The sequence below is a fragment of the Onychomys torridus genome, chromosome 19 (genome assembly GCF_903995425.1).
Source record: "Onychomys torridus chromosome 19, mOncTor1.1, whole genome shotgun sequence".
NCBI classification, from domain to species: domain Eukaryota; kingdom Metazoa; phylum Chordata; class Mammalia; order Rodentia; family Cricetidae; genus Onychomys; species Onychomys torridus.
Window position 1 is genome coordinate 43,958,966 of NC_050461.1, and position 26,639 is coordinate 43,985,604.

Here is a 26,639-nt window from a genome sequence, read left to right on the forward strand (position 1 = left end):
AATATTACATAGCTAAATGTGAATATTGTATCAGAAGTATATGAAGTATTGTGAGGACCTAAAGTGTGATGTAATCTCTAGTTGGGAATGTGGCGAATCATTTAATCTGTGATATATGTTGAGATGTACTTAATAGATGTCTAAATGTTACATTTCCTTTCTGACTTCTTTGACTTATAAATAATATAAAATACAACAAGATATTATGCATTAAAAATGATTGGAAATAACTGTCTATATGGTAGGCTCTGCTATGAAAGATGGTACATAAAGCACTGATTGCAGTGCTGGCGTACCCTCATTTGTGACTGTTTGCTCTGCTGTCTCTGTGCTTGTGACTGACAGTGTCCCTTGTTCCCTCCATTGTCTTCATGTGCGTAGGTTCTTCATCACCACACAATTCAGATGATGAGCAGAAAAGGGAATAATTTTATAGAAAAGGGTATAGTATCTTTATTTTAAAATATTTTCTTTTCTTTATACTTAATTTCTTTAGTTTACTCTGAATAGATTTTGACATTTTATATTAAAATATTATTTGCAGTGAAGACCAAAAGCAGAAAGTTTTCCAAGAAGGTAGCCAGTGACCTAGGTAGGAAATAGAAGTTTTTATTTTGTTTCTAATTGACGCTCTATGCAATGCTAACCCAACACCAGAGAATGATCTATTGCATTGCATCTTGTATATGTTAATTTGTTATTCCTTTACTAAATGATAATCTTTGGGCTATGTCTATTCTAAATGCATTTGGGAAATAATTCTTAAAATCAGTTAAATTGCGGTTGTGGCGCTTTCTCTGGACTTAGTGTGAATTATTCTGTTAACTTTTATTTTTGCTTTGTTTTAAAATAAAACAGGGTTCAATTTATGTTCTCAATACCATGCTTACACTCTCATGTTAAACTGAGAGTCAGTTTTTCCTTTATAGCTTTACATGTATTTTTTTTTCTGCCTTTACTCTATCTCTCTCATATTTTTAAGGTCCCATATCAAGAAAATTATCTTCTAAAAGATGGCATTTTTCAGTCTGTAATCAATAATGGTATCAGGATATTTGGCAGTTCCGCACCAAACACTACCCCGTGCACAAATAAAAATACTTATACCACTCTTGTTTTGTGCATATGTTGTAATGAATGGCTCAGTCTAAGATTCTCACAGTTTAAAGCCAAAGAAGAAATGTATAAACATACTTGGAAACATAATCAAATTAGAGATTTTTTTTTTTTGGTTGTAAAAATTTGAGGATGCTCCAAAACTTTGAAAGTCTTGACTAAATAACATTATAGAAAAAGGTCTAGTTCACCTTTGACTTAACCATGAAACGTTCATTATACAGTTAATAGATATTTTTTTAATTTTCCCTATGTCTCTACCACTATTCTTTTGTTGTTTTTCTATTTTGGGGGTGGTTGGGTATATATGTATGTGCATGATTGTATTATGGGACAAGCACTGTGTGTACAAGTGCATGTGTGTGCACATACTTGCACACAGAGGACAATGTGTGTCACTCCTCAGGTGCCATCTCCTTTGTCCTTGTTTCCTTTGTTTGGCGTTACTTTGCTGAGACAGTGTCTTTCCCTGGCCTGGAGCTAACCAAGTCACTGACCAGACTGGCTGGCCAGGAGGCCCCGGGATCTCTCCCTGCCTTCTCAGCTCAGGGACTGTAAGTGTACACCCCCATGCCCAGCTATTTTGATGTGGGTTCTAGGGATAAAACTCACATTCTCCTACTTATAAAGGACTGAGTGATGTCACCATTCCTACCACATACCCCTTTAATCTAGCTAAAGTGGGTGAGTTTCTCTGTAGCTGAAAGAGTTGACTTTTCCCCACTTCATAACCTTTCATATATGGTTGAATTTTCAAACATTCCCACTAGAAAATCCTTGTTTTCTTAGAATTGTAAATTGAACCCTGTTTAGTTATATTAATGGTGGATGACTGTTAGCCCTTAAATAAGATGGTTTATTTGGGGGCAAAGGGCTTTTTGTCAATTATTTACTGTTTATTGTGGTTTCATAGTAAATTTGTGGGTGATATTGATTAAATTACCTTAATTATGTACTAACTTCGCAACTAATTTCCTTTATAGCATATTGTATCCTGTTACATTCCAGTTCCATCACCACTGTAGACAGAAGTGCTTTTCCACGGCAATTTTATTAAGTAACTTTTACACTTAAATTACCTGACCTGAAAGAATTTGCAGCTAGTTAAGTGTGTTACCACATCTTCTGGCTGACTTCTCGTACTACGACAATGTAGCTTAATTCATGTGGACCTTCCCCTTCTTTTAATTTTAGGGCAATATAGTTTTATTAATGTGGACCTTCCCCTTTTCCCTGCTTCAAGTAGATATGTAACTAGAAATATATGTGTTCAGTTATTTGAAAGACTTTATGAACAAATTTTTCTAGGCTGGACAACATGTTTGGAAGGACATGTCTTGGATAGTGTTTGTTTCTTCTACATTCTTTGTGTTTTTCTTTTTGTCATGCTGACTTGCCTAGGACTACTTCTTAGGAAATATGTTGACTTTATCCATTTCTCCAAAGTTATGCTAGTATATGATACCTCCTAATTGTTTTTAACCAGGAACATTTTCCTCCTATGCAATATCTTTATTGTATATTGAACAATTTTTGTTGTGTGTCTTTCTTGATCCAACAATTTTGATATATAGAAATAAAGCTAAACATCTCAAGGCTTTCCTTTTTCAAATGGAGTCTGCCCCATATTCCATTGTGAAGGTCTTGTGGTTGAAATGTTCTGCATTAGATAAGTAACCTCTATATGTACCTCTTTACATTATTATCTATTTTATAATAATAATTAGGATTGAAATATGCTGTTGAGAAACATGAAATGTCAGTGAACTGGCTACCAAGATTAATGTTTGTAGTAGGAATCTTAAAGGTACTTGTTAATAAAATCAAACCTGGAGCCAGTTATTGGGGTGAATGCTGGAAGATCAGAGAAGCAAAACAGGCCACAGTGTCCTCACCTCACCAGTTCCTCAGCTGATCTTGTTTCTCAGACTGGAAGCCTCTGAGTCCTCATCCAAATGAATCTCAGCTGAACTGCTGCTAGTAGCCTAAAAGCTTAACCAGCCAAAATGCTTAACCAGACAAATGCTTCTAGTTTCTGGTCTTCATGCCTTATGTATCTTTCTGGTTTCTGCCATCACGCCCTGGGATTAAAGGCTCACTTTCTGAGATTAAAGGCGTGAGTCACCTTCCTGGCTGTTTCCAATGTGGCCTTGAACTCACAGAGATCCAGAGGGATTTCTGCCTCTGGAATGCTAGGATTAAAGGCATGAGTGCCACCATTTTCTAGCCTCTGTGTCTAGTGGCTGTCTTTTCTCTGATCCCAGATAAATTTTTTAGGGTGCACAATATTTTGGGGAACACAATACCACCACAAATGTTTGCTGTAGGACACTCTTAGTAAAAAAAAAAAAAAAAAAAAAATACTAGGACTTGGATCTGGACAGATTTCTCGGCAGCAGTTAAGATCGCTTATTTGCTCTTGTAGAGGAGGATGTAAGTTCAGTTCCCAGCATCCATATCTGACACCCGTTTCTCACCTCCCAGGCCACTAGGCATATGCAAGCAAAGCACTCATACACATAGAAATTAAAATATGTTTTTTATCTTAAAAATAAAAACCACTAACACTCCTTTAGTGTTGCTAGCATCCTGCGGAACACTCCCAGCCGTGTCTTTAGGTAATTCTGTGGTGGCCTGGTAAGAATTAGACTCACGCTGGACTGTGATGAGAGAACCACCTTGGATTACTGACTGAATTGCATTGTCCTTAAGTTTCTCATGCTGGAGAATAATTGTTGCTGGTGCCAGAGATAGTGTGTGAGTTGCTTGAGGTGATACAGGTTGCCATTCATACTTTAGCATTATTTCTTTCTTTGAAATAATTTTTTCCATGCAGTATATTTCGATCATTTTTTCCCTTCCCACAAGCATGAGAAAATAAACCATTTTTTCTTATTTATTGTTGCCTTGACAATACAGCAGAGGCAGAGGACACAAGAACATTTTACTATAATGATCTACTATGCTACCCTAGCATTGCACTAGCACTTAGTAATCTCAGGGACTGTTATTTCTGTGTTGTATAGATGAGGGGACTGACTGTGACTTATCTGTTTGCTCCACAGCCAAATGATAAAGCAAAATGTGTACCCCAGGGGTCCAGTTCCACTGTTCACTGTACACACACATGTATTTATATAAATATATATGTACAAAACACGTAGTATAAACATACTATGTGATTCATAAATTGATAATCTGGCTATGGCCCTATTCTACTACACAGTAATCTGGGAGAAATGGCTTGTAATCAAATTCTGTGTGTCATTTTTACAAGGTTTTTTATAATAAAGTTTATAAAAATTTGACATACATTTATTGAAGAAAATAGCAAATTCTGTCTGAATACTAAATCTTATACACCACTTTGGAACTCATTGCCTGAGTATAATATAGTCCCTAGAAGTCTGTCTCAAAGACAAGATTGAAAAAAAGTGAACAAGAGCAAACTGGAATACACTGGCCCCAGAACCCAAAGCCCAGCTTGGTCTCTTGGCTCCTCATTGGGTGCTACCCCAGCAAATGACTTTGACAGTGACTTCTTCCTCATGTGTAAGAAGAGCAACCTCTGAAGATATCAAAGCAGAGCATAATGCAACATCATGCACAAAGAAAGTTATATGCACGAAGGACATATGGAGTAGGCTTGCCTCTTCATGCTGTAGGATTGATTTTGTTAGTAAAATTGTAAAGATCAGTAATCTTCAAATCAGCAACTTTTCTTTGACTATTAACAGTTTCTATAAGTCACTTAGAAAGTGTGATCACTGTTATTATTTACTCTTCATATATATTTTATAAAGATTTAGAAGTGAGATTCTACAAATAACAAAAAAAAAATGATAGTTTGGTTTATGTAGAAATGGTTTTATATATATAATACTTCCAAGATATCCTTGTGTGTAAAATACAGTCCAAATAGCTAGCACTGTTTGGTAAGAAAACCAAAATTAACTTTCCTGAAGATTCCATTTGATGTATATTCTGTTTCATGCTGTGCTAAAAGTAGATTTCTAGTTGGATCCCATGCTCTGATCTGGTCTCCAGGTCCATTTTAATTTCCATGTGTCGAGTAAGATTATCAAGTTGCCTGAATGTGTGAGACTAGGAGGAGGGGAAATAATGTGAGAGATTAAAGAACAAAGATTCAAAATTAAAGCAACTTAAGCAAGTACTGCGGCAAAACAAATAGAAACACAGCTCTGTTTTCAATGGGCACCTCTGTGTGTTTGCCCAGTAGATAGTTGTTGTTCTGTGGCATTTGTTAAGATGGGAAGACTATACTTCAGGGCCCCTTATCTCCCTGTCCTAAGAACTTGGGTTTTCAGTCCATGGCTCATTTCTCAGGAAAACCTCAAGTAATTTTTGAAGTCAGTTTAAGGGAAGTGAGTGCTGTGTGTTGGTCATGTGCTCTTTTTCACACATGTCCTGATGATTCTAACACCGCTTAAAACCTCCTCTTTATGCTTGTGGTCTACACTATTAACTAGTTAAGTCACACAGCTTCAATATTCCTGTCCCTGTATTTTTCAAGAGATAGTCAGAGAAGCTAAATACTGTGTCCACAGCCACAGTCTTACTGTGTGATGCTGTGTCCACAGTCTTATTCTGTGGTACTGTGTCCACAGTGTTACTCTGTGGTGCTCTGTCCACAGTCTCACTGCATGGTGCTGACCTCAGGACCAGCTGAGTTGATGGACACTGCATTATAAGGCTATGCAGTTAAAAAGGGGTTGGGGACATATAATTAGCAGAAATACATAATTAAAATGTTATGAAAATTATAGTGAATCTTCCTAGTATGTTTGCTCGTATCTTCTCAGTATTAAGAAATGATTGAAATGAGATCAGCTGAAAAATTGCTAGAGAGATATTTAGCTATTTCAATATTTTATATAATAAATCCTACTGCTGAATAAAAATTTTTATTTTATGAGAGGGATTTGTTTATATATTCAAAGATACTTGAAGTCATATACATTTGTTTCTAATAGAAATCCTAAAGAAAAACAAAAGCATTTAATGAAATTCAGAATTTTGTTGTAAACAAAAATTTTAGCAGGGTCACTCACAAGTCTGATTACTGGAGGTACTAATAAAATGTTTATTTCATATATTTTACTTCAAGAGGGATAAATTGTTATTTATAACAATTATTGGGATATTTGATTTTCTATATTTATATATTGAATTTTGAATTTGAAATAAACTTTAAAGGTTGAGCTAGGTATAGTGGCACTCACCTTTAATCCCAGTGCTTGGAAGGTAGAGGCAGGAGGAGGTAGAGGTAGGATCTGTGAGTTCAAGGCCAGCCTGGTCTACAGAGAAAGTTCCAGGACAGCCAAGGCCGTGAGAAATCCTGTCTCAAAAGCTGAGTGATGCATGACATTCTATACATTATCAGTCTGTCCATATTGGACCTATGATGTCTGGTGAAAACTCCTGTGGGTTCTTTGAAAGTGTTGACTTAACATTGCCTTTAGAAGACTGTTTAAGAGACACAGTATCTTGTAACTCTAAGGGTATGATACATCAAGTATAACAGCATCCAGGTATGTGAGGTCAACAGCTATGATTATATTCAGCTACTTTAATCATGTATTGCCTTTTATCTCTTGTCTCAGATTTAGTAAGCTGGTGAAGATGAGATGGCTGATGGATAAATGTGGCCAGTTGTTTTGTTATAATGTTCTAATTAGCTCAGTCAAGCTAAGAAGTAACAAGATGACTTCACCCCTCCCCCAAGCCCTTTCCAGTCTACCCAATGCCTATTCCTAACACTGAATTTGTCATTTTTTTAGATGTGGAAGTTATATACTATGACTGGATTTCTCTTTGTTTACATGGCGCCCTTATGGACTAGCAGGGTCTGTGCTTTAAATATCTCCTAACCGTCCAAACTTTAACCAAATATATGCATTCGTGTATTAACCAATTTTTTTTCGAACTTTCACATAGGGAGCACTGTTCTATGCCGCATGCAATACCACTAACATAATAGATGTAGCAAACTGACTCCTAACTCTAAACCACTTCCTAAACTAAGACCATAACTGATTTTGAGGATGGAAAGTGAATTCCATGACGTTTGTGGATGAACTTTTAGTTTTTCTATTATATAAAAGACCTATATTGACATTTTATACAAATACCATGATTTTAGATTAAGTATGACTTTGTGTTTTTCTCACTGAAATAGAAATGAAAGTATTAATTTATGTCATATAATGGTTAAGTCAAATATGTTTATTGCATAAATACTTTGATTTGTTTAGAAATATAGGCATTTCTTATATTCTAAAAATTAACTTTAAAAGAATAATGAGTCCAATAAGCATGGAATGAGGAGCTAGGAAGATATTCTGTCACATGTCCTAGCTTGTTCTTGTGACTGTTGCCTCTCTGCAACACATTCCTGCTGAGGAATGACTTTTCTCCTGTAGCCCTAAGCAATAAAGATTCTTAAGTTCAGAGTTTACAATACTGCCTTGAAGTAAGAGCTTCAAGCACACAAAGATACTACATCAAGTAAGTACACACTTTTAAAAATTTCGAAGTAAGATTTATTTTCCACTCCTAATGTTATTATAAACTTATTTTAATTATCCCAGAATCTAGATTTAGGAAAAAACAAAAACAAACAAAAAAACAAAAAAACAACTATTCACTTCTATCTTGAAAATCAGTTGCTGTGATAAAAATCAGTCAAATATTTCTCAGAATTTTAAAAATATATTTTATTTTTCAGCAAAGATGTCAAGGAAATTAAGCTTGCCAACTGATCTAAAGCCTGATTTAGGTAAGTAGAATAAGTGTTCAAAGTAATTGAACCTTAGACTAGGAAAGTGGAGATCAGAAGATTGAATATTATTGTAATGTAGATCACACTGGAAGTCAATGTTACAGTGGCAAGATGCACCATGATTTCACATCTTTTGAAATAGTGTTTAGGATATACACTCAGGCAGAACAAAATACGTATTTATTTCCTTGCTTGTCTTGCTTTTTTCTAAATAAAATTTAGTAAAATTTTCTCAATTAATTTTTACTAAAACTGTTTATATCCTGCAAAAACCATCTTAAACTCTACAAATTTAATTTTATACTAGTTTAATATTTCTGAACTGGATAACTAGTTTTTCATATAGAAAAAATTTCTTTTTTAATAATTTATTGATTTTATTTCATGTGTATTTGTGTTTTGTCTGCGTGTATGTCTGTGTGAAGGTGTCAGATCCCCTGGAACTCAAGTTACAGACAGTTAGAAGCTGCCATATGGGTGCTGGTAATTGAACCTGGGTTCTCAGGAAGAGCAGCCTGTGTTCTTAACCACTGAGCCATTTCTCCAGCCCTAGAAAAATTGTCTTATTAAGCATTGTTGCTGTTGATTTGATGATAATTTGGAAATACTCTCCTATAATACTTTCATGTAGCTCATTCATTGTGAAAGCAATGGGAGGTATCCACACATTTTACTTTAATCTGTCTCATAACAGATCCCCATATTTCACATAGATAAATGGGATTGCAATAAAGATAACATGATCCATGGAGTACAGGCAAAGCAACATTTCTCTTTAGAATCCCTGTCCCTGAAATGTCTGTTTATTTTGATTGAAGAGGTAGTAATGAAGGATGCTTTTACTGAGCACTGTCTTTACTTTCCTGCTTTACTTTCCTGGAAGCTGCCCAGTCATTCCACCTCCCACTACTATTACCTAGAGTCCTCATCAGACTTAGGTGTTGGTCCAGTTCATCATACCAATTTCAGCATATCTCTGCCATTTCTCTTACCTCGGTTACACTGAGATGAATCATGTGGTAATTAGTATAGTATAGTCCTATTATGTACATCAGTAGAAAATTCTGACTATAAGAAATCTAATTTAGTAGAGTTCTACAGAACCACTCTTAAAGGGTAATGAAATTAACCATAGAATACAAGCTTGCTCCTGTTTCTAAAAGAGCAACATCCTTTTCTTATAAAAATGAAAATCTGAGTACCACGTAGATATAGGTGTGTGTGTGTGTGTGTGTGTGTGTGTGTGTGTGTGTGTGAGAGAGAGAGAGAGAGAGAGAGAGAGAGAGAATTGACAAAGAATAAGTTTAATTAAAAACATTTATGTAAAACTGTAAAAGTAAGATTTATAACTAAAAAAATGAAAGTCATAATTTGAACCCAAGCATTTCTTAGATTTTCATTGTACATGGTTACTCTAGACGAGGGTCCAGGGTTTTCATCACACATTTGAAGAGGCTAATGGCTTCAGTAACATTAAATATTGCCAGTTAAAAACTGACTGTGAGCCTTTCAGTATCTTTAAAAGTCTCCTATTCTCAAGTACTCATTTAAAAGTACTTTTAAAGCTAGTAAAAGTGTGTGTACATACATATATATTCATTACAATCAACTACTTTTTAAGCATATACTATATGTCAAATTATACAAGTAATTTAGTCAATATGTGCCCACCCTGCTTTTGTAGGCCTCTTTAATTACTAAATAGTGATAATACTTTGCAAGGTGATTATGTAGATTCAACAAAAATGATAATATGTAGTATTATGATCATCCCTGGTGTTTGGCAAAGCCTTGCTTTATTCTTAGAATTTTCATTTCTGTTCTTCATACTGGAGCTGTTAAATGTTGTCTAATAGTGCACATCTGTTATCCCAGCTTTTAAAAGTTGAGGCAAGAAAATGAAGAGTTTGAAACCAGTCTAATCTACATGCTGAGACAGTGTCTCAAACAAACAAATGAATTAACAGTTCTATTTTGTTTAGCTTGCTCTCTTTCTAAAAAAAAAAAAAAAAAAAAAAATCAAGCCACAGAGACCCATACCAGGTGACTTAATAAGGATAGATGGAGCTGTATTTCATGAACTACTGAAAATTCTCACTTGATTTGAAACAGTTCTAGGTAGATGATAAAACCTGTGTCTATCAAGGTGGAACTTAGTTGCTATTCACTCTATTTTTCTCACATTGATGTAGCCTGAGGAGTTTTTTTTGGTGATGTAATTTTTATAGGTAACTCATATAATAAACTGCTATGTAGTTTAATATTTTGAAGTTAAATCATTCTATTAAGTTAATACCTTGCATGCTCATGGCTCTGCATTAACATTTAAAATTTTAAGTTATTGTTAATTGTCTGTAATTTTAATAAATATGACATTTTCCACATGTTCGTTTGCTGAAGTTTGTATGACCAACTTTTCTTGTATCATTAATTTTGATTGTTATCACTAGGGCACAACTAAATTTGTCTGTCAGTTAGTTGTCTTGTTTAAGTAACAAAATATATTATTATTGAAAAATACATTTAAAACTTAATTTTGAAAAGTAACTTTGGAGATTTGAAAGAGTTAATAAATTCTTATAGTCAGTATGTTTTATAAACTCATCCAGAAATGTGGTATTTATTGATTACAGAAAGTCGTATCATTTACATTAAGGACTTCAGTCATTTTCTGTGGCTGCAACAGAATACCCAGTTCTTTATTAAAGAGTTTATTTATTAATAATTCACACTTTAAATATTTGCTTGCTTTGCACCCTCATCTCTGGTCAGGGCTTTCTGGCTACATTATTTCATGATGTATGGCATCATGGTGCGAAAGTGTGTCAGGGGGACAGTTCTCATGGCAACAAGGCCAGAAGTGGGACAGAGACAGGGGACAGGCTTGCTCTTTGTACTCTGGTCCTTCTTGTGTCTGCTAAGCCAGGGTTCCTGGAGAACTGTCCACATGTCCTCTGTGGGTGACGTCACAGTGCATGTTAACCCCCGACTGGACCCTACTGTTAAAGGTTATGTCCTATAAGCATTACCATTCTGAGGACTAGACTTCCAGCACATTCATTTTTGGGTGACACACTCATGTCTTCCCCATGCCATTGCAGACATCTTTTCCACCATGTTGTTATCTGTCATAGAAGTACAGACTTGAACAAAGGGAAGATATATTTAGTAACTACAGTTAGATATGGCCCTGACTGTTGAAATTATAAGTTTAGAGGCTAGCTATCATCAAAATTGTGTTACATAAAATTACTGGGGGATTATTTTCAATTTGTGAATCTAAATTTGTTTGCAGGTAGCTTGTGGGAGTATAAGGATTTGGTTATACCTTTTTATATTACAGCTCTATGGTGTTTTTAATTAATGACATTTAAAAAAAAAAACATTGAAAGCCATGATTTCAGGTGTGAAGTGTACTAGGTGTGATAGAAATTTCTGGGAATTTTAATATATCTAATGGCACAGTGGAACAAAATGGCTTAAACTGTTGGTTATAGATGCATCTTTAATAAGTGTTTATTGAATAAACCTTACAAGTGAAACGGTAGAAAATTCTGCAGAGCATGAAAACAACACCAGCCCTGCACTGCAGTCATCTTAGAGCAGGGACTAAGACAAGTCAGAAATGACTATGACTCCGCTGTCCCGGGACAACTGTGGGAGAGAACAAAGCTCATGGGACCTCTGTGGCTTAGGAGTCCTGAGGGACTGACTGAGATGGCCAGTGTTGCTTGGTACAAAAGGGTTGAATGCAAGGTCACAAAAGTGAGATACAGGTTACGTTTGGAAAAACTCGGAAGTCTCTATTTAGATCCCATAGCAGACTGGAGAGGTTTAACATGGGAAGACAGAGTCAGGAAGTTAAATTAGAGGTTTGTTAAGAGGGTCTGGATGATTGTAGTAAGACTGAGCATGACTACATAGACAAGTGGAAGCTACTGAGGGGTTTTTCTAATCACAGTGATTGAATTATGGTTGTGCTGTATAGAACTGAGTTGTATCCGCAGTGACGAACTAAAGGTGGCATCATCAATCTAGGTAAATGGAGAGGAGAACCTGAGTTTAGAATAATGGAACTACATTGGTGACAGACAAAAAGAGGAAACAAATTGAAAGCATGGAAGCAGGACTGTGGCCTCAGGGTTAAGGTCACCAGAATGTCACCAATGTCAGTAGAATGCAATGCATTATTAGTGATTGGATCTCTCGGGAGACAAAGCTCAGGGCGTGTGTCTAATGAGCATTTGGGGATGCAGTTCACAGAGAGATGAGGCCAAGGCTTGAGATAGAATTGGAATTGAACATAAGAAGCTAATGGAGGAAAAATAGTGTAATTTAAAAATAGATACACTGGGTGCTGGAGATGGCTCAGCGGTTAAGAGGACCCAGGTTCAATTCCCAGCACCCACACAGCAGCTCACAACTGTCTGTAATGCCAGTTCCTATACCCTCACACAGACACACAGGCAGGTAAACACCAATGAACATAGAATTAATTAAAAAACTAAAATACAGTAGCTATATTGTTATAGACAAACTTAAGTAGAGGGATGTGGCTGGCACTAAGAGTGAGCCAGATACCAGTTATACATATTGAAGCCAAACTTCTTAGATGAGTATTGTTTCTACTCAAGGGAAATAAGGAAAATTCCCATTGGTTTTTATGGTGTTCATGTGAACAGACTGAGAAACAGAAGTGGTTGTCCCTTCCTGCATTTCTAGGTGCATTTTGTACACGTAAAGACTTGAAAAAATGTTTACATTTTTAGTTTTATCTAATCATGAATTACCAAGGAGGTCCCAGCTCTGTGAGAACAGTGGGTGCTGACAACAGAGGACGTACATTCAGTGTTTCCCTTGAGAGCTAGCTAGTGCCTGCTCACTTCTGAAACCCATTTATTTGCATTTGACATTTGAGCAAACAGGAAATGTTATTAACATAAGAGTAAATTGTTTTTCTTTTCACCTAAAAGGACATATGCCATAGATTTTGCTTTGGGGTAAATTTAACAACTTGATCAAATTTGTAACAACAACAACAAAAAAAATGTAATATTTCATAACTAAAGCAATCCTGCTTTTGAATCATTTCAGATGTAAAAGATAATTCCTTCAGCAGATCACGGAGTTCAAGTGTAACCAGCATTGACAAGGAATCCCGAGAAGCTATCTCTGCTCTTCATTTCTGTGAAACTTTTACTCGCAAGGCGGACTCCTCCCCGTCCCCCTGTCTGTGGGTGGGAACAACGCTGGGAACAGTGTTCATCATCACACTGAACCTTCCCCCAGGGCCCGAGCAAAGACTCCTCCAGCCAGTGATTGTGTCTCCAAGTGGTGCGTATGCCCTGATGCTGCATGCAGATGTGTGCTCCATGTGGGACATGCTCTGGCTTAATTAGCGTTTACTGACCCAAGCATTGTAAAGACAGATGGTATTAGTGGCAGTTCCATGTTTTAAGAAATAAATTTTTCTTAGGGCTATGGAGAAGGCTTAGCAAGTAAAATCATTTGCTACCCAAGCTTACTGACTTGAGTTCAGCTCCCCAGAACTCACATGAGTAGCCCAAAGCAGGTGGTAGGCCTCTGTAAACCCAGCACCCCCATGTCAGGGTAAGACAGAGAAATTGGCCCACTGGTCTCGGGCCAGCCAGCCTGGACTGCACAGCACAGAGCAAAGGGAGCCCTGCCTCAGAAACAAGGGGAAGGAGAGCCCCAACTCCCCAAGTCGGCCCCCCACTTCCACAGGTGCCTGTGCACACAAATTAGTTTTATTTTTTATTTTTTAGGCAAAATAAAGTTTTTAGTTCTACATTTAAAGGAAACAGCATATCATTGATTTATTAATCTGCAGGTCAGATATGTGTGTGCAAAATTCATTATTTTAATTAACCTATAAATTATTAACTATTGATGTTTGTGTTTGGAGCATGTAATGATGACGTATTTTTCCAGACTCATAAATAACATGGCTTGAGTTTGGGATTTTGTCAGTGACCTTATACAATTACATATTCAGTATAATGTGCATTCAACATATTTGTGTGTATTAGTGTCAGAGTTGGAATAAGCATATTTGCTCTGAATTTAAAAATGGAAGTATATACTAAACTTCTACGTTCTAGGTACTATATTGAGGTTAAAAGGTGCAATCTTGAGAATGGCATTTCTGGATGCCACGGGCTGCTTAATGCCACCTGCATACGAACCCTGGAAAGAGCACATCGTTCCCGAAGAAAAAGACGAAAAGGAGAAATTGAAAAAGCGGCGACCTGTCTCAGTCTCCCCCTCCTCTTCTCAGGAAATTAGTGAAAACCAGTATGCAGTGATATGTTCTGAAAAGCAAGCAAAGGTAATCTCACTGCCAACCCAGAACTGTGCGTATAAGCAGAACATTACTGAGACGTCGTTTGTGCTTCGTGGAGACGTTGTAGCACTGAGCAACAGTGTCTGCCTCGCCTGCTTCTGTGCCAATGGCCACATCATGACTTTCAGGTAAGAATGAGGTCATTTCTAAACACATACAGCATTCCTGCTTGGATCACAGTATAAAATTCAGCTTGAAAAAGATAGTGTTCATAGTCATATACACTGAGTGTTGTTCAAATCTTAGGTGGTCTTTTAATAAAAAAAAAAACAAAAAAACAAAAAAAAAACACAGAGTCAGCTATCAGGGCGAAAGCTGAAAGATCAGAGAAACAGAACAGCCAGCCACTAGGTCTTACCTCTACAAAATCCTCAGCCTGAAGCGAATGAGTTCCTGTTTCCTCACACCTTATATGCCTTTCTCTGCCCTGACATCTTACTTCCTGGGATTAAAGGCATGTGTGCTTCCCAAGCAAAGGCATGAGATCTCAAGTGCTGGGATTAAAGGTGTGTGCCACCACTGCCTGACTTCTATATCTAATCTAATGGTTCTGTCCTCTGATCCTCAGGCAAGTTTCTTAGGGTACACAATATATCACCACAACTGAGAATTTATTTTCATTCAGGTAATGGTAAACAAGGATGTGAGCAATGTGAACCCCGTTTTCCCTCCCTCAGCTATATAAACTATATGATTTAACAGCCCCAGCCATTTTTCTCTTTTTTTGCCATCAGTTTTCTAGGCTAGCTTTCAGAGTAGAGGTATTCACATTGCATCTTCATACATAGTGTCATTGTATATTGTACCTACCCTATAAATAACTTGCTGCCTATTACTAACAAATATTTGCTTTCCCTCAAGTTTGCCAAGCTTAAGACCCCTGTTGGACGTCTACTACTTGCCCCTTACCAACATGCGGATAGCCAGGACCTTTTGCTTCACCAACAATGGACAAGCATTATACCTTGTTTCACCTACAGAAATCCAGAGACTCACCTACAGTCAAGAGACGTGTGAAAATCTTCAAGTGAGCAACACAAGTATTAGAATTTCTATAGAACTTAAGGGTTCTCTGAGGGCCCTCATACTGTCTTTGTCCCCTTCTCTCATGGAATGCACAGAACCTTTTTGTTTGGTTTATGTTTTATCACATTATTTTATTATCTGGGTTTCATAGCATAGATTTCATGTAGGCATATAATATACTTGGGGCATACTCCCACACCCTTTGCCTTTCCTTTTTTCTGCCTGCCCCTTAATTAGTCCTGATTGTTCCCTCGTGTCATCTATACACATACAGTTTTACAGATCAATATGAAAACGAGAACCTACAAATGGGAAGAGAGACTTGTAATGTTTGTCTAAGACTTACTTAATTTGCTTTCTACAGCTGTCACAATAGATCATGAGCTACATTTTAGCCCCAAACTACAAAACTTCTAAAAGGAAATTAAAGGGGAAAAAGTTCTCTGTCACCTTGTGTTAGGCAGTGGTTTCTTAGCTGCAGGCCAAAAGCATAAACTTCTAATCTTCTAAACAGAGCCACATAAGAAATTAAGACGAGCCGTAACTGTATTAAAATGTTAGTAAAGCCATTTTCCAATCACACTTTGTGTTAAAGAATATAAAGGATGTCTTCCTTTCTGTCCACATCCCTTTATCTCCTTGTCTCTGTGCTCTCACAAAGACCACACGCTCTGTAGAGAGTGGGAAGGCAGAGGGTGAGCACCACATCTTGTTCCTGGTCTTGCTGGGAGTGAGTGGAGCATTTTCTCCACTATCATGTTTACCATGGGTCAGTCATGTATTGAGCTGTGCTCCTAGCTACTCCCTGTTGGTAGCCATCCTTCCCTCCAAACTTGCTCTTACCTCCTCTTCTGTCTGAAGAACGTTGACCAAAAGCTCAGGGGAGACTGGCATGTGGAAGCCACTCTTCCCTCTTCCTGTGGGTTTCTGCATTTTCACACGTCAGAATGAGGGTTGTGGAAATTACATGTTCATGCAAAGAAAGTAGACCTATCTAAATGACAGCTTGTCTGGCTCCACTCAAGATGATAATTCTGAAACTGACTATGGCCATTGCTACACTGAATGCCTTGGCCTGCTGGTAGAAAATGTTCTATTAGAAGGCAGACTGGTTTCAGGCAGATTATCAGCTCTTCTTGAATTAGATTTAAATGTTATCTTGAAAATCAAACACTGACTGGCATGGCAGTGCAATCCCAGAACTCAGAAAAAGATCTTATATTCCAGACTAGCCTGGGATACATACCAAGAGAGTCTTGGACACAAGTTACGTCTCCTTACCCTCTAGGCAGGCATGCTGTCTTGGCTCTAATGCTAACAAATAATAGGTAGGAGGGGAAAACAGCAGATTCATCTTAGTAAATCTGGTCTTGGGAACCTACTGTTAGAGTAAGTCAGTGTGTTTCTGCTCTGACCACTTGTAATTTTCTTATGAATTGTTGGTGAGTCATACTCAAGGGAATTGTCACCACATTACAGCATTTACAGTGGTGACCTTGTTAATTAAATGTCTTGTTTCCCTGGAGCTTTAACAGTATAATTGGTTTTTATTTTAAAGGAGATGCTGGGTGAGCTCTTCACTCCTGTAGAAACACCAGAAGCACCCAACAGGGGCTTCTTTAAAGGCCTATTTGGAGGCGGTGCACAGTCTCTCGACAGAGAAGAACTATGTAAGTTGGCTGATTTAATCTGACTTATATTCCTTTAAGACAAAAACATTCAATCCATGTAAATATTTTGTTACATGGATAAACTGTGTTTACTTTTTCATATTTATCACAATAATTAATATATCCATGGTTTAACAAAAGGCATAAAATTACTTTGTCATTCTGTTCTTAATCAGGAAAATATTATTCTCAGGGAACCAAATTAGTTTAACTTCAAATGGCTAAAAAATGGTATTTACAACTTTAAATTGGTAATCTAGAAAACATGTTCTTATTTACATTAAATGTGATCTTTATTGTTTTATTTTTGTGACTGCCAATACTTGACGACTGTGTTACAATTCTGTCCCTTTTATAAAATAACATCGAGAAATCAACATAAAGGGAAAAAGTTGGCTTTTCACATGCTGGACAAGCCTTCTCCCACTATAAGCTGTAGTCCATCAAGATTCTACATGGTTTACAGTTCCAACCTCCAGCTGGGTGAGGGAGAACAGTCTGCTGGAAGCAAAGTTGGTTGTCTCATAGCAGCTGGGAAGTAGTGAGTGAGGAGTGACCAAGGTCCTGCTGTCCTTGTCAAGGGCAAAATAATCTGTAGCTAAAGCTTTACAAGTAACAAATCAGCGAGTTGCTGGATAAATCAATATACAAAACCTTAAAATAAACTCTTTATCAAGTATTAGTTATATTGCTTTTCTGTCGCTGCTGTTATTCCACAAATCTGTTGACCTGAAACAACCCAGCTGACTAGGCGTCTAGGCTTTGGTTTTGTCTGTTAGAAATAAACACGGTTTGTCCTGCCACCACCAGCACTCTGTTCTTCACTGGGGACTCTGGATAAGAATGTATTTCCTGGCCTTGTTCATCCTCTGGGGGTCATCCCTATTCCATGGCCCCTTTTTGTCAGGCAAGGAAGACAATGTCACATCTCTGTTTTCCTGAATCTACATCTCCTGCCTACTAAAAATACTTGTCTCTTAAGGGGTCCTGTGATTTGATTGCACTCGCCTACATGATGCAAGATAACCAGCCCAGGTCCAGGTCCTTAGCTTAATCACGTGGGAAGCCCCCTTTCTATTATAGGCTGCTATATCCTCACCTTCCAGAAATTGAAGTATAGCCATCATGAGGAGGGGGGACATTTTTCTATCTTGCAATAGTTATTAATTTTTAGAAAAATTGAGTTGAGTGTTAATTTCAGTAGAAAGGGGCTTGCCTTACCATATACAAGGTGATGGATGGATGATGGATGGGTGCATACATGTATGAATGGATGCATGGATGTGAGGGACTTTTCCTGGGAAGACAGCATGCACATATGTGTTCATTACAGAAAGGGAACCCACCACTGACCAAAGTAATGACTGTACCAATGTCCAACTTGGTGAATCAATGAATTTTTGTTGGGGGTTACTAGTAAATAGGCCTCTCAGTGAGGAGTTTCATATAGGAGTAAGGATGACTCAAAAGCAGATGCAACTCAGAACAGCCCAACACAGGTGATGTCTAGAAGATCTGCAAGCCTAGAGATCTTTGCACAGCTGCAGAGAGCTGGACAGTCCAGGAGTCTCTCTCTCGGCAGCTCAGCTGACCATGCCCCTCCACAGCAGCTGTTCATTCCTGTAAAGCTGGAGACAGGGCTTAGAGACTCATCCAAGTTCCTGCTTTTCAAGACATGAAGTTTGTTTACCTCCCAAGTCTCATGAGCTTCCCTCTCCTTCCAGGAACACACTGCAATTCAAGAAAACTGCTGAACAACAGTGTGTATATGTGCATGCCTGCACATATGTACACACATGCTCAATGACATTCTAATCTAAGTTCTTCCTCCACAGTGTGGCTAATGATAAATTTATGTGAAAACTCAGAAGAGAGCTTTCACTTCTTTTCAAATTGTCCTAAAGCACCAACCAGGATAATTAAACAAGATAAGGAAAAGTGGGGTCAGAGTGGAAAAAGTCAAACTGTCTGTATTTGCAGATAACATAATTTTAATTATGGAAGTTCCTAATGCAATGAACCAAAAATAGATAAAGCTGATAAGCAAGTTGGCAAGGTCAAAGGATCTGTGATTAATCTCTAAAAGTTACCTATGTTTCTATATGATAGCAATGAATAATCCAAAAGGGAAATTTAGGAAACAATTCCTTTTATCTTAGCATCAAAAAAAAAAAAAAAATTCATTAGATCTCAGTGTGGTCTTGGTGTTGGGGTAGTGTAGCCTTCCTGACAGACATGGGAAGTTCTTCTCTTTATATTATATGGGGTGCATAGGGGAGTACATTATATGATGTTAGCTCTTCTTGGAAAGTCTGGTAGAGTTTTGATTTATAAAATAAACCACTTAGAAATAATGTAACCAAAGAAGTGAAAGACATTCTCACTAAAACTTGAGAATATTATTTTTTAAAACATAGGTAAACAGATAAACAGAACAGCATCTCACATTCTTGGATTTAAAGACTTTATTTTTCCTGCTGATGTATCAGTGCTGCTCCTCAGACCAATCTAAATCATCTCACCAGAATCTAAACTATATCTTTGCACAAAATAATAGTAAGATTTATGAAATGGAGGAGGTGAAGCTGACCCTTCCATAAGCAGAGAGTCTGAAAGCAGAGGGCCAGAGGGACACACATTTCCATGGCAAAAGTTACTAGAAAGCTATGATCTGTAAGATGTGGGATATTGGCATGAACATAAGCAACAGAATATGATTGAGAGTCCAAAAAAAAAAAAGCCTAGAGCTTTTATGTTCAATGATTTTCTCCAAGGATGCCAAGAAAATCCAAAGATGAAATAATGGACCTTTCAGCAAATAATGTTGACACAACTAGATATTCAAGTGGATAAAAACCAGCAACATGAAAATTAAGTCAAAAGATCAAGGACTTCTACTTGAGGGTTAGAGTACAAAACTCTTGGAAGGACATGAAATAAATCTTTGTCACTTCAGTTAGTCATTTGTTCCTTGATATTTCACCTGAGTCACAAACAAGCAGAGAATAAAGGAGGGAAATTGTAGTTCATCTATGGAAAAACCTTGTGTTTCAAAAAATAAATAGCAAGAAGAGAAGATGATAATTCAAACATATAGTAGGTTGTTGTTTGGCTCTTTTAGGGGGCCCGCCACCCACCTCCCAAATAAATCACACACAGAGGCGTATTCTTAATTATGAATGTTCAGCCTTAGCTTGGCTTATTTCTAGCCAGCTTCCCTTAACTTAAATTATCCCATCTACCTTTTGCCTCTGGGCTTTTCCTGTTCTCTTACTTCTGTCTTGCTCTTACTCTGTGGCTTTCTGGTGTGTAGCTGGGTAGCTGGCCCATGATGTCCTCCTCCTCCTCTGACTACTAGATCTTAGATCTCTCTTTCCAGATTTCTCTCTCAATATATTCTCCCTGCCTGACAGCCCCACCTATCCTTTCTCCTTCCTTGCTATTGGTATGTTATAAAATTAAATATTAATTTCTAATTGTGTTACCACATGATCCGAAACTTTTATTTTGATGCTGCCATGTGATAGGACTTTTACTAACTTTTTCTTTGTTATTCAAACCTTCCAGTTGGAGAGTCCTCCTCAGGAAGGGCCTCGAGGAGCCTTGCGCAGCACATCCCAGGTCCTGGTGGGATCGAGGGTGTGAAAGGAGCAGCATCTGGAGTGGTGGGTGAATTAGCCCGAGCCAGGTTGGCCCTGGATGAGAGAGGGCAGAAGCTTGGTGACCTGGAAGAAAGAACTGCAGCCATGTTATCCAGCGCAGACTCGTTTTCCAAACATGCTCATGAGGTACGCCTAACATGCGGCCAGTCACCCAAAAAGCTAGATAAAGCAAATGTCACAATGACAACATATTGTATATTCTGTTACTTCTACAAGCATATATTTTGTGAAATTGCAAGTTCCGACTTCTACCACAAGAGGGAACCATTAAAAGAATATGGCAGTGGTTTCTGGTCTTTCCTGAAATCTGTGCATTTTGAAGGCACATGCCCACCTTGGGACCTTCATAAGCAATGCAGAAGCTTTGAGCCTGTTGTCAGGGACCTCAATAAAAATACCAACCTCCCTTAACTCGCCAGAGTCTGCAACCACCTTAACCTAAGAAGGAACTCTGTTGTCTCCTGAATTCTTCCAGGTAGATCTAAATAACAAAAATCAGTTAGTATGTTGAAGTCTCTGTGCCTTGCACACTAGTGCATATGGAGACATGTGGGAGACCGTGGGAGTCCAGGTCCCACCTTTCCCCACTATTCTAAGTTCTTACGTGGAGGAAAGAGGGATAAGAAAATATTAGCTAGAAAGAGAGACCTAGCTGACGAGAAGAAAGAAGAAACACAGGATAACTTCAGAAGGGCCTGGATCAATACACAACGGCCTTGAAGGTTTATTCAAATAGCTTTTTATAATATACCAAGAAGAGAGGCAAAAGATTTTCCCCTTGCAAGATTAAAGCACACCATACAGTGAAGTGTAGACCCTTTCAAACACCTGGTAAGCACACCCATGGTCAAATCATGCCCTTATCCAGCCCTTCTGGGTAAAGCAAGCTCAGATTCTCTGACCCTGAGTAAGTTGGGCCTCCTCAGAGGGGTAGTGGTTCAGCTGTAGTAGATTCTTTGACCTGAGAAACAGGTGCTGTGAAGTATAGGGATCTCTAAATGATGCTCACACAACTATATTTTGTTGACTGACACAGGGCCTTATGAAAAAATGATTTGTGGGCTTCAGAGATAGCTCATCAGGTAAGAGTGCTTACTGCTCTTGCAGAGGACCTGTGTTTGGTTCCTAGCACCCACATGGCAGCTCACAGCCATCTGTAACTCCACTTCCAGAAAATCTGATGCCCTTCTCTGGCTTCCTCTCAATATAAGATGGTACATGTACAAAATGCAGGCAAAAATTCATGCATATAAAGTAAAAATGTTTTTATGGGCTGAAGAGCCTTTCTGTAAAGTACATATTATTATTTTTGCATCTGTGTGCCATTCCTTCATGCTCTGGACTGGTGACATCTCGTTTTTGCTTTCTTGACTGGCGTTTGATTCTTGCCCAAGTGAATAGTATCAAAGTTACTTTTATCTTAGAGCATCAAGTCTCTATAATACTAGCATTCCTTTAGTTGTTCAACCAATAGTCATCTCTTCTTTGCTGGTGTTGCATGAAGGACATAATTCGACCGGGAAGGTACCTGTCTAGAGCATCCCAGGGAGTCATGAGTGCCCCAAAGCATCTCCAGTGTAAGCAAATAGCCTTCAACATTGAACAAGGTTTTTGTTGCCACAACACAAGCACTTGCGTCCCTTTCATAGTGTTTGCAAATCCCAATCGACAAGGAGCACAGCTGTCTTTCTCTTCTATAGATGCAGTTCTTAGATGTACTTGAGAGTCTAATGAGGACAGTGCACTGAGGTACATTCCTGGGCTCTTGAATTCAGATTGCCAGGCCCAATTCCCAGTAACCCACCATTCTGATAACCTTGAATAAAACCTGGAAGCCTTGTGTTTTTTATTTAGAACATGAGGAGGAAATAATACAAACCCCAAGAATTGCACAGATCACTTAAAATCAAGGAAGGTGTGTCAGTGTTGTTTGGCTCACGGCAAGGGCTTCATAAATGTGAGGTGGCGGTAGTTTTTCCACCTTTCTTTCCTTAATTCTTAGTAAATGTGAGGTGGAGGTAGTTTTTTTTTTGTTGTTTTTTGTTTTTTTTTCCACCTTTCGTTCCCTGATTCTTAGTAAATGTGAGGTGAGGCAGTTTTATTCACCTTTCATTCCCTGATTCTTTCGGTTCTAGAGACAGGCAGTTGAGTTATTTTTAAGTTATTCACCGAGTGAGTCACTAATCTATGTCACACATTAAAAAGAAATTATGATACATATCAGAAACTTGAGCATCTTCTAGGATAGTTTTTTTTTGTTTGTTTGTTTAATGAACATAGCCATTTTTCATCTAAGTAGAAAAATTACTGCTACTTTAAATAAATTGAAGTGTAATGCCAGTCTGGAATGTTTCAGGGTGATATGATTTATAGATACCAATTATAAATAGTTTTCTGGAATTTTGAAAACATATTTTTCTTTTTTCCCCCTCTTTTAGATGATGCTGAAATACAAAGATAAAAAGTGGTACCAGTTCTGACAACCAGAATCCACTAAGACCAACTTCAGCCAGAAAGAGAAGGAAATTTCCTTGTTGATGTCATTGATGTCTTTGGGAAAGATAACATAAAAAGGATGCACACTGCTGAGGACTGGTCTACCCCAGCACAATCAAGCTCTGTTTTACCTCAGTCACATGGCTTTCCCTGAGAACTCACCCGCGTGTGACCTGGAGCATATGGTGTGTGGTGGCTGTGAGTTGACAGACTGAGAACTTAGCGGGGTCACGTTGAAAGATGAAAACACAAAGCGATGTTGAGAAGTCCTGGTGGGCTGTTCCTTGGATCATTCCTGTATTAAACTTTCATATGCCAAAAGATTTTGTGCCGTTATATCTGCCGTCAGTGTTTGATCCGAGGTGGGGAGAGGCAATAAATCAGAAGTTATAAGTCCGAAATGGTCATATTTGTGTTGGGACTGAATTATGAACAGCTGTCTGGACTCACTCTCTCCCAGGCTGACTGATCATCAGTATCATTAGTGAAAGCAACAAACTGTCCCCTTCTCTTTAGACTGTGCTGAATGGTGGGCTTTATGTAATCAAAGCATACACATAGCTTGTGTATGGGATCCTCTTCAATTCTTGTTACTATATATTTGTGTTAAGTTCCTATTTTTTCAAAAGCAAAACAAGGTGATATATCACTTTTCATCGAAAAGTGCAGCGCATGACTGAATTGCTCATCTTCTGAGAGTTTCCATGTAGTGGCCATGCGGTGTGAAAAGTAAGAAACCCTCCATTGTGGTGAGGAGAATTCTTCAATGTCTTTTGTCCTTGTTCACATTAATTCAGCTAAAGGTAGATTTGACCAAAAGAGTTACTGGTTATATTTGTAGAAAAGTTGAAATTGGCTAAGTTTTTAATTTTGCTTGACTTTTTATAAAATGTTTAACCAAATGATGTACCCTTGCATTATTTAATTAAAATTGCTAAAACAACAATGTTTCATCATTTCAGTAAAATGCTCAGCTCCCCTTTTAACATGTCCTTTATTTGCTAACAATTCCAGTACACTCAGGTGATGAGCCAGTAAAATCTTAGTGCACATGCTGCCGCATGGAAGACTGCAAGCATCTTTTGTCAGTAATTGTCCAAGAGTCTAGTCTAATGACCTACAAATATCTCCTGTAGAACTACATCACACATCTGTATATATCCTTTCAAAATACTAAAAGCAAAAAAGGAAAGGAACATATGTTCACTTCAGTAACTAATTTTTTTCTGTAATCAAGAGAGATGTGCATTAAATGGCAGACCCTGAGTGGTTGGTTCCTGCTCTAGCATTACAGCCTAGAAAGAACGCAGTCTCTAACACAGACTTGGGGGTTATAATTGTAAAAGCCACAAAGGGAGAAGTGAAGGGGGAGCATGAAATTTATATATTGTCTTCTATGAAAGTCTGTAACGAGTCATTGTCCTTTAATAAGCAGAGCACAAATTGATAGAAAGCCTGCTTGTTTTCTATTCCATGTGATGCGTGACATTCCCTGTAAGACATCTTCAGTTTTGCAGCCTCTCACTCACCTGTTTCTCTTTCATTGATAAAACCTTTTGTTTACATTTTATAATGTGCACTACTGGATATAAAAGTTTACATCAAAGTTTATTTTAAATAGCATCAAGTAAGAGTTAAATATATGTGGTAGAGAACTGATCAAGACAAAAATGTTTTATAACTACGATCATTTTTAAAAGTTTCGCATTCTGTAGAAAGTGAGTAGTGACATTTCTGTTTCATGTCTGTGCTCCAAACGTACGGCAGTTGACAAATTGCTTAATTTGTATTATCTATTGTCCGCTAAACCCATGTCTCATGATACCTCATAGGAAGAATTGTGTCCCTTTTAAAAGGCATAGTTTTATGAATATCAACAGTCGAGAGTTTTAAAAGGTGAAAAGCACTAAAGTAACAATCTGCCTGACTCTGTGTGGAGTCACAGCTGTTTGCTTTGCTCTATTATTTGTGTATCAGATTCCTTTCTATAGTCATTTTAACTGATGTAAATAAGATGAATTAAAGTGGTAATTATTTACTAATAGAGAAGTAGATGTGTTTACCTGAGATGGATTTTATAAGAACATCCTAATGTGTCATTTTAAATCATTTGTTTCTTTTTTTAAATTAATCTACATATTGTGCACAACAAACTAGGAGACTAGGATTAGAAAGTACAGAGTATTTTTGAATAGAGAACATGATCTTCCCAAGCTGTGCTTGATTCTGTAAATAAAATAGTCCACAGTATGTATGACCCAGGGGACTGACTGCAGCCTGAGATGGCCTGCCTCCCCCAACCCACTCCTGTCTTTTTTGATGCAAAAAGAAGTCACCAGCAAGCCAAAGTTTCAGGAAATCCAACAGCTGCAACAACAAAAGGTCAAAATAAAAAAATCAGAAGATGAAAGCATGTGTGTGTGTGTGTGTGTGTGTGTGTGTGTGTGTGTGTGTGTGCTCTGTGCCCTCAGCACTGGTCACATTTAAATGTCTTTGATTCTGAAATCCAAGCATTCTGCAGTTAACATTATTAACAGGAAGAGATTTCTCTGTATGTACCACACACCCAATTCATTTCATTTTGCAAACTAAAATCAGTCCATGTGTGCTTAGGATACTGTTGTTCAAAGTATTTCATCTCATCCAAATCTTTCCATCTGTTTGAAATATGACATTACCTTAACACTGGCTCGCGTTTCAGTCATACTGTATTTCCAAAACTCGTCTGTGGATTTAAAAAACCTGTTCTTCCTGATTTGAGGTTTTCATGGAAAATACTGCTGTGTACCTCTGTCATTCTGTGTGTGCGAGTATACTGCAATTTCATCAGAATATTCCTTTAAGAAGTATTTACTTAGAACCTCTTGTCGGTTCCAGTTAGTTCAGGTAGACATCTGCGTGTGTGAAACAAGCCTGAAGGTGTACATGCCTTTAGGATGAAGGGATGCTGGGAGACTGCTGAGGAATGGGAAATTGGTTCCAAGTTTACCGTAAGCTCTGTATTCGAATCATCTGTGCTTTGCTCAAGGCATTTCGCATGTGACATTAGTAAAGCTATCTCCAAAGGCAATTTTTTTTTCCCCCTGTGGCAAAGATTTATTTTAACTTGGGGGATTTTGTTTATTTGTTTCTGCAAAATAAAGAGCACTGAACTTTAAACTTGAATTTTTCTGCACTTTTTTAGATAATGACCTTTTATTGTCATTTTGTCTGCATTTTCGGTTTAAATCAAGTGATGTGTGTGTATGAAACATACCAAAATCATGACGATGCTGCTAGCTGCACCTGAAACCAATCAGTTTTCAAACCTTTAATGGGGTTTTCTAGAGCTTTTCAAGATTAAAAACAAAGGAAATTATTCGCTGTACATTCGGTGTTACTGGTCTTTGTTATGACACTTTCAGAGTTGTTTTTACAGTCACACAGTAACATGTTATATTTATACACTGCTAGAGAATATACTTTCAGTTGTAGATGAATTTTTATAAATGTATTCTTTAGTT

The 26,639-nt window shown here is 37.7% G+C and overlaps 1 protein-coding gene across 1 annotated transcript in view; it reads left to right on the forward strand.

Moving 5' to 3' along the window:
* Positions 1 to 26,301, forward strand: part of Stxbp5 (syntaxin binding protein 5) — a 133,540-nt gene extending 107,239 nt beyond the window's left edge. The window contains 10 exon segments of the mRNA XM_036169293.1: positions 382 to 422; positions 424 to 442; positions 545 to 592; positions 7,865 to 7,915; positions 13,013 to 13,252; positions 14,041 to 14,410; positions 15,144 to 15,309; positions 16,867 to 16,978; positions 20,546 to 20,766; positions 23,079 to 26,301. Coding sequence (XP_036025186.1) covers positions 382 to 422; positions 424 to 442; positions 545 to 592; positions 7,865 to 7,915; positions 13,013 to 13,252; positions 14,041 to 14,410; positions 15,144 to 15,309; positions 16,867 to 16,978; positions 20,546 to 20,766; positions 23,079 to 23,120 — 1,310 coding nt within the window. The 3' untranslated portion in view covers positions 23,121 to 26,301.
* The last annotated feature ends 338 nt before the right edge of the window (positions 26,302 to 26,639 follow it).